This window comes from Glycine max, chromosome 2 (assembly GCF_000004515.6).
Source record: "Glycine max cultivar Williams 82 chromosome 2, Glycine_max_v4.0, whole genome shotgun sequence".
Classification (NCBI taxonomy): domain Eukaryota; kingdom Viridiplantae; phylum Streptophyta; class Magnoliopsida; order Fabales; family Fabaceae; genus Glycine; species Glycine max.
This window is the reverse complement of record NC_016089.4, coordinates 12,187,822-12,200,634: the sequence shown is the minus strand read 5'-3', so window position 1 is coordinate 12,200,634 and position 12,813 is coordinate 12,187,822. Positions and strand designations below refer to the sequence as shown.

The following is a 12,813-nucleotide window of genomic DNA, read 5'->3' as shown; positions in this document are numbered from 1 at the left end:
ACTTAATTACTTTCATACCTAATTAATTATGTTTTTTAATCTTCTTATTCAATCCTTATAAGAGAGATAATATGTTACATAGATAGTCATCTTTATTCATAAATGTGTAATTCACTGATAAATGTATCATTGAAAAATAAAAATATAAAATTTAGTCTTTAAAAGTGTAGAAAGTATGACAAATATATCCGATCGTTAATTTTCATCCGTCACCATTAATAAAATAGCTTACGTGACACAGAAGGACGACTTTGTCACTGAAATAATGTCAACGTGGACATGCGGACTAGATTGAATGAAAATGTCACTAAGATATAATTTTTGGACATAAATGTTATTAATTTTTTGTTGAACAAAAAATGTCAATATTTTTTATTGAAGAAAAATATCAGTAATAAGTTTTTGACCTAAATGTCAAGACGTTTCATTGGACCAAAATATCAATAAATTATCCTTATTGGACGAAAATGTTAGTAATTTTTTATTGAACCTATATGTTAGTATATTTCTATTGGACTAATTTATTAGACCTAAAATTTCATTTTATTTAAGAGTAAAATATAATTTTAGGATAAATTTTTTCCATTTACAAACATAACATTACAATAACCACTTAAAAAATATATTGGCAAACATAATTCAAAACAAACATAATAATAACGATAATATTGATTATCAATCATAATTTATATGTCACAATAGAAATTATCTAAAATAAATATTATACCAGTTTACCAAAATAAACATTGTAACAATGTATCAATCATTACAATTTTTTTCAAATTATAACAATTAGTTACAATCTACTATAAATAAAAGATAAATATATCTCATATTTCACTTCTTTAAATCTTGATTATTTTATTAACGATGATGGACAGAAGTTAACGTCTGAATATATTTGTTGCACATTTTACACTTTTGGGGATTAAATTTTATATTTTTATTTTTCAAGGACGCATTTGTCAGCGGAATAAGAATACGAAAAGTCAAGAAAATATTATATGACAAATATGTTTCTATGTTGACAATTAAAGATGACCAAGTTAACAATTATTTTAGTGACAAATTTGTCCCCTTTATGTCACGTAGACCATTTTATTAACGGTGACGGACGGAAGTTATCAATCAGATATATTTGTTACACTTTTTACATTTTCGGAGATTAAATTTTATATTTTCATATTTCCAAAACGCATTTATTATCGAATTACACATTCATAAATAAAAATAACTATTAACCCTTATTATTACTAATTATTCATGTTCATATATAAAGTGACAATGATTTGTTGTGAGCCTGAATTACAATCCCAAGCAAATTAGTTCTATGCATTTTGGATCCTAACAACATCAAGATATGATTTCCCATTTAGCTCACGTGAGAAGTATCCTTTGTAGTAATCTGCCACGCCAATCCTTTTGAACAATGCAGGTCTGTCAGGAGTAACAAGACTTGGTGTTGGACCTATAATTTTGTTCATTTGAGGCCCATGAAATGTGGCAATGGAAATCCTCTGCTTCTCCGAGTTGATCGTTGCTCTATGTTCTATGCTTCGGTAAATGCCATTAGTCAATATCTGCAAACATCTGAGATTAATTAGTAACAAAAGTTCAAGAAATAAAAAAAAATTTCAAAATTTAAAGAAATTTAAATATATGAGAATTTAATTACTTTAAGTGAATTCTTTTTATTTCTAAAATATTTTATTTGGATAAAACAATTTAAATTATTTGGATAGATATAATAATTTAATTTCTCTCATACATAAATTTTATCTTAAGTATTATTTAAAAATTTTATTTTACTTGGAAAAAAGTCTCCTAATTATTTTCTTTTTAAAAGTTCTTTGATTTTAATATCCAAATAAGTTATCTTGATATGTGGTATTTTAAATACAGTTAAAAATTCAATTTTTGTCTCAACTTCTCATTTAAACATACTTGTGTGTCAAGTGATTAGTAGCTTCCAATTACCTCCAAGATATCTCCAATGTTGATGACAAAAGCATTAGAAAAGGGTTTAATGGGAACCCACATTCCATCTTTCCTAATTTCAAGACCTTCTGTGTCATTGACTTGTAGTAGGATGGTAAGAGCACCAGCATCAGAATGAGGATTAAGGCCAATGACATGTTCTGGTTGGGGACAAGGAGGATAGCAATTCATCCTCATAGCCTGACTTACATCTTCAAACAACTCTAACAATTCGTTAGGTTTGATCTTAAGTGTTTTTGCCATAAGTTTGATGATTGTCATGCAAAGCTTTTCCAGCTCCAAAGAATAGCTCTCTACAGCCTCTCTGCAATGAAAAATTATGTTTGAGCTAATTAACCTTCATAATCAATTAATGATATTTGTGATAGTGGTAATTAATTAAGAGATGTAGATGTTCTTAAAATATATGTTTGTTGGTCCCAAAATATATGGCTAAATATTAGGTTTTCGTAATCCAAAAGTTTTTTTTTATTATTGATTTTGTTTTTCATATAATGATGAGGCGTGTAACATATTAGTGACCATTTTGAAGTAGTATATGTTACATAACATGTATAAATGTATGTTTTTTATAAAGATGATTTTAGAAAAGATTGACTGAAAAAATAATTTAATCATATTTATAGAGATTAAAACCATAATTTAAAGATGTAAAAAGACATAATTTAATTAATCTCAAAAAAGTTGCAGAGAGATTTGAGAGAGAACCTGAATGGTTGGGGAATACAAGGAAATAAGTGGGGATTCCGCACGTACGATGGAAGAGTGAAAATATAAAATAGATCTGCCCATTCAAGCTTTTGTTCTTCAGATACAACAAAATTCTGACCATATCCTTCCAAATCTCCTTGATTTTGCCAAAACTTTTTCTTCTCTTTCATTGGAAGACTGAAGAACTCTTCAACACTTATCTTCACTTTTTCCAGTGTTGAAGGGTTGATTCCATGATTTATCAGCTTCAATTTTTTCCAATTAATGTTCAGCAAATAAAATAATTATTTTTTTTTCAGCTAAAATAAAATATTTATTACTTTGAAAACAAAGCATCACATTTTAAACTTTAAATTGAATAATTATAACAACATGTGTTTTGATGGCCCTGTCTCTAGAAATAAACGTCACAGCATCAACTTTTCTTAAAAAATCTTTTGTATGAGATCACAACTATATTTGGATACCTAATTGCAACTTCAAGAGAATACCATGGCTAGCTAGCTATATGGCCAGGGTAACTTTTAAAGATGTGAACTCATAACTATAATGATCAGTGTATATATATATATATATATATTCCTTTTTAATTTTGAAAAATACAAATAAAGGAGGAGAATAAATTAAGCAAACCTGAAAGAAGCCCCACTCTTTGCATGCAAGGTCAAACTTCTCTAACTCATTTTCATCTTCAGACAACAATTTATTAAGATCGATAACTGGAACTTGGTGTGAAGTAGCAAACTCAACAGAAGGAGGGTCTTGGTTTGGATGAATGTATCGTTCTGGAACTATGGTCATGGGTTGCTTGGCTAGCTCATGAACAGAAGGCACCAGTAGTAGAGAGGTTCCAAGCTTATTGGCTATTTGGGGATCCATTACAGAGACACCTTGATGTTGTCTTTCTGTTAATTATCAATTAATGCTTTGCTTGGGTTAATTTGTTGAGTAACATTGTAATTATATATAATAACGCAATTCAAATTCAAAGTTCCGGGTCCATGCAACATGCGTTTTTTAATATATATATATATATTTCAAATAAACTATTCCCATCATCATAAATTCTTACATTGCATCATTTAAGAGTTAACACCAATTAAAAGTTATTTATAAACATCATCTTCTTTTAATCCACTGATATGTTTTTTATATGAACTATGACTTTAAATAGCCATTCACAGCGTTAAGACATTTTGACTCTCTATAACCGTAATTGTGGCCTGCATATTTTTCCACAATATATAAGTTTTTTTGACTCATCGCAATGTAACCATAACTGCGACCGCGACCTTAATTCATTTAAAACCATGACAAAAATAAAACTGTAACAATCGATCGATTACTTAAATAGACAATACTCCGAATACAGTTAAATCCTTTAAGCCACTGGGGTGCAGATTTATTTGTTGGAGGTTCACACGTTCTGTGGGGATTATGTTATGCTAACTTTTATATGACCTCGGTGTACGTGACTCACGCATAGAAAACTTTGTAAAAGTTTGGTAGTAGAAGTATCAAGTACACACTATTTTTTTTTTTTTATCATAAGTTTATTTTATATACTGTTAGTCTACTAATTCAAATATATTTGATTGAGCGTCAAATCTTTATAGATATCGGTCATTTCTCATCACCATCATCATCAACAAAAACTTCAACCCTCTAACGTAACATATCAAGAAGGCATCATATATATATATATATATATATTTGAAGACTCTGCTTAATCAAAAATAAAATTCAAATCCACGTTTAGAGTACTAGTCCTTATTCTTAGTCTAATCGCGATCGTACGATAATATATATATATATATATATATATATATATATATATATATATATATATATATATATATATATAACGCATGTATACATGCGAAAAGTCAAAAACTAAGCATTTTTCTATATACTATTTTCTACGTATATCATATTTAATTTTTTAAAAATGACTATGAGCTTAGGTAGGTGGTATTAAGTATGAACTTCCTTTTTATTAAAAGCTTCAGATATGGTCCAAGCTTACTTAATTTTCAGGCAAGTTCAACAAAAACCTATGAGCAAATTAATCATATTAATATCTTTTAGACTTTGACATAAATTATCCATTTTAATATATACTCTTTCTTAAGAAATTGTATGCATGACATGAATGATGAATGCCGAGTATGTTAGTCATCCACACGATCACTGTAGTTTTTAGAACAGTAATATAATTTTCTTAAGCTGGAACAGCAAATATAATGTTGGATATGAATTCAATTTTTAATTTAAATTTTATGCTAAATTAAAAAAATTCTTTGTAGTCTTTTACTTTTTTCAATTAGTTTATACTTCTTCTTTTTTCCTGTAAACGTGATTTCGAAACAAATCTTACTTTAATTATCTTTTCGTTATAACATCATCAGTTTAATCTATATTAGTAATTAATTAGTGCTTATAAACATAAACAATATATAGAACCACATATATAAAAGAACATGTGCTCAATATAGAAGCAACTACTGAAATAAAGGTAAAGGACAACCTACTAGACCTTTTCTAAAACCTAAAATAATAAAACCTCTAAAAGGGTACGTACTTATATATATATATATATATATATATATATATATATATATATATATATATATATATATATATATATATATATATATATATATATATAAAAGCAAATAATACAAGAAGCGGTTGAGTTGTATTTTTAGAAATATATAAAACACTTTTATAGTCTGATAATTATAAATAGATTAGACGATGAGAAAAATAATTTTCTTTAAAAAATATAATTTAAAAAAAAATCAAAAATCCTTTATCATTTTAAACAAAAAAACACATAAATAATTTATATTGGTTTGTTTCAACCTCAAGATTACATTCAGTAACAATCATTAAGTTTTCACTAATTTATAAAAGTTATAAGTATTGTTTGAACCTCAAGATTACATTCAGTGACAACCCTTATGATTCTTACACTTACAAGTTCTATCCTTAAATCAAATATTCTTTGTCCTATGAAGTCACTAATGGCTCTAAACAAATCAACAAGATTTGTTAGAATGTTGTTCACTGACTAAAGTATAATTTTCTAATAGACAGATATATCACTTAGTACTTTTATTTTCTATACAAGGTGTTTTGAGAGTTTTGTATCTTTATAAGAATTTATAGAAAGCTTTACAAAAAGAAAGAAATGATTCGTGAAGATGATTTTTTTTTTCTTCAAAGTTTCTTCTATATATAATCTTTATTTTCAAGTATTTTTTGTCTTTCAACGGTTGGATTCTCCATTTTATTTTTCCTCTGATGTCTTGAGTCCATCCATTGGAACATTTAATGATTGTATTAAATGCACGTCTCTTCTTCATGCAAAGACTAGATAGCATGTCTTGTATTTCAGTAAGAAAGTCACTTCGTTCATCATCATAGCAGGTCGACAACAACAAAACATACATTTTGATGAGGATTAGCGTCTTTCAAACTGTTAGCTTCATTTATTCTTCACAGGACTTTGACAGATCCTAAGAGAATATTTTATGCATGAAAGAATCTCATACATAGAGTATTAAATGAAAGTCTTAAATACATTACTTAAATATCATATCAAATTGTCTCGCATCGTCTGAAAACTTCAGATGCACAAAGATAGATCATAATCTAATAGCATATCAAACACAACTTTTATTATTTTGCATTTATTTACATCTAATCAAAATAATTAAGAGTCATAATTCCTCTTTTAAGACATAAATTTATTTTGACTTAGCAAAATATATATATATATATATATATATATATATATATATATATATATTAATTTTTAAAATTAAACAATAAATTACTTTAATATCCTTAAACAAAATAGGTTGCTGATTTTTGTGTCCAAAACTTTAAGTAAGTGTACCAATTTGTCACAAGTAGCAAAGTAAAATGAAAGTTCGAGTGTCGAGTCCACAAGGAGTTTGTTTGTACTTAAATTGATGCTAACCCAATTTTCAAGCAATAGAAGAAACAATAAATGAAGAATTGTAAATGTAAAATTTGGAGAAAAATCAAGAATAAGAAAGATAAGAGATTTAAAATAGAAGATAAAGAGAGGTAGAAGATAAGATAAAGAATTAAAGTAAAAGATGATAAAGATAGAAGATAAAGATGATGATAATGCGTTTGAATGCTTAAAGGTAAATTCAGAATTTAAAATGTGTTGGGGCCTAGCATGCCAAAACTACTTGTGATGCAATGTTAATAATTTTTCTCTATCTAATGTTATTTAAGTTTCCACCCACATCTACTATGATACTCTATCTTTGGTGTCCTGCATGAAGAGCCTAATTTATCTATCTTTCTCTTTCAATTTTTTTTACAAAGATAAAAATAATAAATTACATTAAGATTATAGATGCATAAAATAGGCTAAACAAATCTCACTCTATTTCTAGCAATAATTTCATTTAGATGTCCTTTTTCAGTTCTTAGAAAATAACCATTTTTCAATGCATGAGCAGAGCATAGACATGGGTGATCAAACCATAATCAATAAACAAATAAGCATAGAAAAGAGCAATAGAAACTGGATTGCATTAAATAGATAATAGGAAAGAATTACATTACAAGAGTTGGCTTGTCAGGTTTCCAATAATGGAGTTCAGTTTCTCATTGCCATGAGAGTCTTTTCACTCTAGGGGTTGATGTGGATAGAAGAAGATGGATGGATAAAGGAAGAGAAGGGGAAATGGCTATAGAAGGTAGGTTTTCCCCTATTATAGATGCTTAGGCTTTGGATGTATTTATTAGAGAGCTCTCAATCTCTGTGTGTATTTCTCCTTTGCTTTGTACTCTTTTAAATGCCTAAGGTAGCTTAAAACTCATGTGACCTCGCGCTAAGCAAGCCTTCTGGGCTTAGCGAGTATGACAGTGATCACACACTTAGCGCGGGATTCCTGCTAAGCACGCCTTGGAGCTTCTTCGTGGGTCTTCTTTTCGTTAAGCTTGCGCTGATCGCTGAGCGAGTATACATGCTGGGTCTGTCTTGTGTGCTAAGCAAGCTATCCCAATCTTCATCTTTTTTCTTCAAAGTTTTTGCATCAATTCTCCTCCAAAACACTTGTAATTTTCTTCTTTTGAACCTTGCTGGTAAAAAATTAACATGATATTAAATTTCTCATTATTTCATTAAAAAATAATAATAAAGTAAAGAAATTATAGTCATTCCTAGTCAAAATTGACTATCAATTAAACCCAAATTTCACAATTATCGAATGCTAATTCAATAAAATAAAAAATATGTGTGCATCAGCAATCCTCTCTCTCCTATTTGTCTTTCTCTCTCTCTCTCTCTCTCTATATATATATATATATATATATATATATATATATATAATAAAATAAAACTTTGTTAGTCCTTTTGTTTAGTGTGAAATGATTGAGCATAATAATACATTTTAATAAAATGTTGACATCAATCATGAAAAATCGCTCATACCCTAATTTCTTAGGAGAAAAAAATCCTTAAGTTCCTTTGTTAAGATTCAATCACTTGATACTTAACAATTTAATACATTTTAATCAATAAACAAAAATTTGAAAAAAAATGTGTTAATAAATGTATTTTGAAATCTCTTTGAAAAATTTCAATCATCAACCATATATACTAGAGTTAAGTCTTTTATTGTATGTTCAAACTATAATCAAAATTTCAAAGCTCAAAACTGTATTTGAAAGTAAACATACTCTATCTCCAACCCTACTATTTTAAGAAAAATGTATTTATCTTTCAATGTTAAAATACAAACAAATGAATCCTAATTAAAATAAAAATCTTCTAAGTCAGCACAACCTACGGATCCATGCTAAATTACCTATCAATGTTTCCTTGTTGATTCAGGGCCTAAATTGATTATCTAAAATTGTATTCAATTTTTCGGTAGAAAAACTCTTCTCTATTTTAGGTTACACATTTGAATGATTATAGACTAAAACACCTTATAAAATATATCCTCAACTGAAATTAGTCTATATTTATGCAATTGTAACTTCAAACCAATCAACTTCAAATTCCTTGCTTAATTTTAACTTCCTAGGAAAAGATTGTTGATTCAAATTAACTCCTCTCAAAATGAACAAAGTCTCAAATTTAGAAATCTCTATCATGTATTTCTTATAAATTACAATTGTAATAACCTAAGAGACAAATCCAAAAAGAAAAAGTTGGAAATATGGCCTCAAAAACTATATGCACTACCATTCAGGTGACTCTCATAGTAGCTTTTCTAACAACCCAGGTTGTTTTCTCTGATGACACTGTGCCAATTCCTGCTCACAAGGCACAATTGGGCACATGGTTTAGTACTAATGTAGGGCCTTTAGATCAAAGAAAAAGCACTATGGACCCTGCATTGGTGGCAGCTGAAGAAGGTGCTAAGGTTGTGAAGGTAATGCAAGATGGAAGTGGGGAATTCAAGACCATCACTGATGCCATTAACAGCATACCTAGTGGGAACACTAAACGTGTAATTGTGTACATTGGAGCTGGAAATTATAATGAGAAAATAAAAATTGAGAAGACAAAGCCTTTCATCACCTTGTATGGCGTACCAGAGAAAATGCCAAACTTGACATTCGGGGGAACTGCACTAAAATATGGCACTGTTGATAGTGCTACATTGATTGTTGAATCAGATTACTTTGTGGCAGCTAACATCATAATCTCGGTTTGTATGCAATCTTCCTTTAAAGTCATGTTAATTAAAAGATGAAAATGCCTTATCTTTTGGGTTTGTATTTTCTTATCATGTTTTGTGCTTGTGGTTTGTGAATCTGATGCTATAGAACTCTGCACCAAGACCTGATGGAAAAATACAAGGAGGTCAAGCAGTGGCATTGCGAATTTCTGGTGACAAAGCAGCATTTTATAATTGCAAGTTCTTTGGATTCCAGGACACAATTTGCGATGATAGGAATAGACATTTTTTCAAAGACTGCTTAATTCAAGGCACCATGGATTATATTTTTGGAAGTGGGAAGTCACTATATCTGGTATCTAAAACTTTGTAAACTATAATATTTGTATATTTCAATTAATTTGAGATATACTAAATATAATTGCAATAAGTATTTATGATTTATTTTATGATACAGAGTACTGAACTAAGAACGCTTGGCGACACTGGGATTACTGTTATAGTGGCGCAAGCAAGAAAAAGTCCTACAGAGGACAATGCCTACTCATTTGTACATTGTGACGTTACTGGAACTGGGAATGGCACTTTCTTGGGCAGAGCATGGATGCCTCATCCTAGAGTGGTCTTTGCATACAGCACCATGAGTGCCGTTGTGAAAAAAGAAGGGTGGAGTAACAACAATCATCCTGAACATGACAAGTAACTTTCTAATTTAACTCCTTAGATCAATCTAACCATATACATCAATCCAATGAATTCACGTGACTCAGAACGATCTATTTAGTGAAAAAAATACTGTTTGAGTCTCATTGTGTGCAAAATTTTCTTAGACCAACAGACAGTCATACACTACAAGCAAGATTAGTCTCTGATTTAATGGATTGAGAAATATCCATGATTTCTGACCTAGAACAAAAAAATACTAAACGTGTAGCTCTTTAATTAATGCATAAAAGTGTATAATTATGTTGCATTACACACAATACTTGTCATCTTTCCATTTTATAAAACTTTTAAACTAAATTTGGTGTTGTACTCATCTATACAATACGTGACTATCCATACAGAAATGTTCGTTTTGGAGAGTATCAGAATACGGGACCTGGTGCAGACCCCAAAGGACGTGCTGCTATAACTACGCAACTAAATGAAATGCAGGTCAAACCTTACATAACACTTGGGATGATTGAAGGCTCCAAATGGCTACTTCCTCCTCCAACTCCCAAAGTCTAATTAATTACCACATATTTTTGTGTGACTTGAGGAATGGCAATGCAGCCCATATTTTAGTGGATGGTGAATTAGAAAAATACTAGATTGCTCAAGTTGTTGAGTTTTGGTGTCTTGTAATTTATTTGTTTTAGACTGGGCATTTTAAAATTGAGTGATGTCCTTGGAAAAAAAATGATGGGAAGCTTATTATTGTTCTAGCTTCAAACTTTTAAAAATACATAATGTAGTCAATATATGTCCTTGTAAATTCATGTAAATGGGAAATGTATGTTAATTTATTTAATTTCGAATGAAATAGATGGTTTGTATTGTTGATATATATAGCTTAAATTATTGAAATAGATACAAATAATTTTGATGATAATTATAACGAGTTTAAAACATAATAAAGATCCTTACATGATGTATTAGTTTAGCCAAAAGTTATATAAAGTGGGAGGTGAAAGATTTTGTTGACAGTTTTCAAGCTTGTTATAAGTCTTATCCAAGTGTGACCACCCTATTTCGTTAAAAATGAAGTACAAAAATTAACCAAAAAAAAAGGAAAAAATATATGATAAAAACAGTCTGACAAAAGTAAAATGGTAAAAAGCTCTTTTTCTATTTAGTTTGATATAATCCAATTCTATTTCTTTTGAGTCTTTTATGATTTAGTTCTAAAATTAGTTCTAAAAAAAAGGAATAATAATAATATTTGAATAAAAATCCATTTACTTCAACTTAATAGAATACAAAATTTATTAATTTGGTTTGTTATAAAATAAAAATCCAAAACTTAAATTAGAGAATCTATAAAAATAGTGGCTTTTGTTTTAATTTTATTTTTATCTTTTTCTTAAAATTTCAACATTCTCTCTCTAAAAAAAAGGGTTGAATTATGTTTTTGTCCATCTATTCATTTTATGAAATTGAACTTGGTGTTTAAATTTTTAAAATATTTAATTTATTCCTGATGTCAATATAATTGGGATCTCTTTCATTATTGTGAATGATGTCTTTGCTTTCCCCCCTTTTGTCTTAAAAAGTATTCCATTTATTCCGCTTATTTAAAAAAAAGTTTTAATGTTACCCTTCTGTCTAAATAAAACTAAAAGTGTTTGGGAATACACATCTAACGGTGATATCAACACACTTTGTGGAGATTATAAACACAAACTAATCAATATACATAAAACGGAAATTATAAAAAAAATCACAAAATTATACTTTTTAAATATAATAAAATATACCAAAAATTCTAAACCGTCACTATAATAATACTCATAAATTATAATAAAATTAGAACAATTATAAATAAATCATAATAATAATTTCTGAATTTATTTATTAATTATTTTATTTAAATGATAATAAAATAATAATAATAATTATAATATAATTATAATTTCAATAATTAAAATAAATATATCAGAAATTATTTTATTACGCTTTATAAAAATATAACATAACATAATAATTATTACAAAGTTTATAATATTTATATTTAAAAAATAATTAATCCAAAAATAAATAAATTTAAATTTTTGTAAAACATAAATATTAATGCTAATAACAAGATAAATATTATATAATTTAAACTATAAATTACTATAACTTATTAAATTATTAGAAAATAAAATAAATTATAAATATTTGTTATTATTTTAATATAATATATTAAAAACAATCATTGTTTTAATATAAAAAATGTTAATATTTATTTTATACAATGTAATCATATTAATATAACAAAATATTTTAATATAATATAATATAATTTAAATATACCGTGCATACCCTTCACTTAGATTAAAAAGTAAAACACTTTAAAAAGTATAAAAATTGTAAAAAAATATATAAAAGGGCATCTGTAGTATTTTTTAACTACTTTTTGGTGAATAAAAAGAATTTAATTCTCTCCGTTACTAAAAAAAATAGGCATCTCCATTTCAATTTTCCTTTCCTCACCAGCTGCATACGCGGCGTCCCATAAACAAACTTCTTCTGTTGTTCTCTTCTTCTCTCCCGTTTTTTACATTCAATATTAATTTTTTTAAAATTCTCATTTTATTTCTGTTTATACCAAGTGTCAATAATATATGTTTATTTTAGACTTTTCACCCACCTATTCTTTTATATAATAGAGATAGATATATTATAATATGATATATTAGTATCAAATTTTGTATATTAAATATAACATAATATAATA

General features: G+C 27.8%; 2 protein-coding genes across 2 annotated transcripts; one reads left to right on the top strand and one right to left on the bottom strand.

The window, feature by feature from the left end:
- Nucleotides 1-1,246: 1,246 nt before the first annotated feature.
- Nucleotides 1,247-3,628, bottom strand: LOC100782741 (protein SRG1). Its single transcript, XM_014766776.3, has 4 exons — nucleotides 3,343-3,628; nucleotides 2,707-2,954; nucleotides 1,978-2,302; nucleotides 1,247-1,580 (listed from the first exon to the last, which is right to left on the bottom strand). The coding sequence occupies exons 1-4, from the start codon at nucleotides 3,586-3,588 to the stop codon at nucleotides 1,329-1,331; spliced, it is 1,071 nt and encodes a 356-aa protein (XP_014622262.1). The 5' UTR covers nucleotides 3,589-3,628; the 3' UTR covers nucleotides 1,247-1,328.
- A 5,276-nt stretch (nucleotides 3,629-8,904) lies between these two features.
- LOC100775404 (putative pectinesterase 63) lies at nucleotides 8,905-10,905 on the top strand. Its single transcript, XM_003518756.4, has 4 exons — nucleotides 8,905-9,419; nucleotides 9,538-9,744; nucleotides 9,847-10,088; nucleotides 10,457-10,905. Exons 1-4 carry the CDS (start codon nucleotides 8,925-8,927, stop codon nucleotides 10,620-10,622), a joined length of 1,110 nt encoding a protein of 369 aa, XP_003518804.1. The 5' UTR covers nucleotides 8,905-8,924; the 3' UTR covers nucleotides 10,623-10,905.
- The last annotated feature ends 1,908 nt before the right edge of the window (nucleotides 10,906-12,813 follow it).

Excerpts from the sequence above, each read along its gene's own strand:
- LOC100775404 (XM_003518756.4), top strand. The coding sequence starts at position 8,925 with ATGGCCTCAAAAACTATATGCACTACCATTCAGGTGACTCTCATAGTA. Across the intron at positions 9,420-9,537 it reads CAGCTAACATCATAATCTCG|AACTCTGCACCAAGACCTGA; the intron begins GTTTGTATGCAA and ends CTGATGCTATAG. Across the intron at positions 10,089-10,456 it reads AATCATCCTGAACATGACAA|AAATGTTCGTTTTGGAGAGT; the intron begins GTAACTTTCTAA and ends CTATCCATACAG.
- LOC100782741 (XM_014766776.3), bottom strand. The coding sequence starts at position 3,588 with ATGGATCCCCAAATAGCCAATAAGCTTGGAACCTCTCTACTACTGGTG. Across the intron at positions 2,955-3,342 it reads AAGAGTGGGGCTTCTTTCAG|CTGATAAATCATGGAATCAA; the intron begins GTTTGCTTAATT and ends AAAAAATTGAAG. Across the intron at positions 1,581-1,977 it reads ACATTGGAGATATCTTGGAG|ATATTGACTAATGGCATTTA; the intron begins GTAATTGGAAGC and ends AGATGTTTGCAG.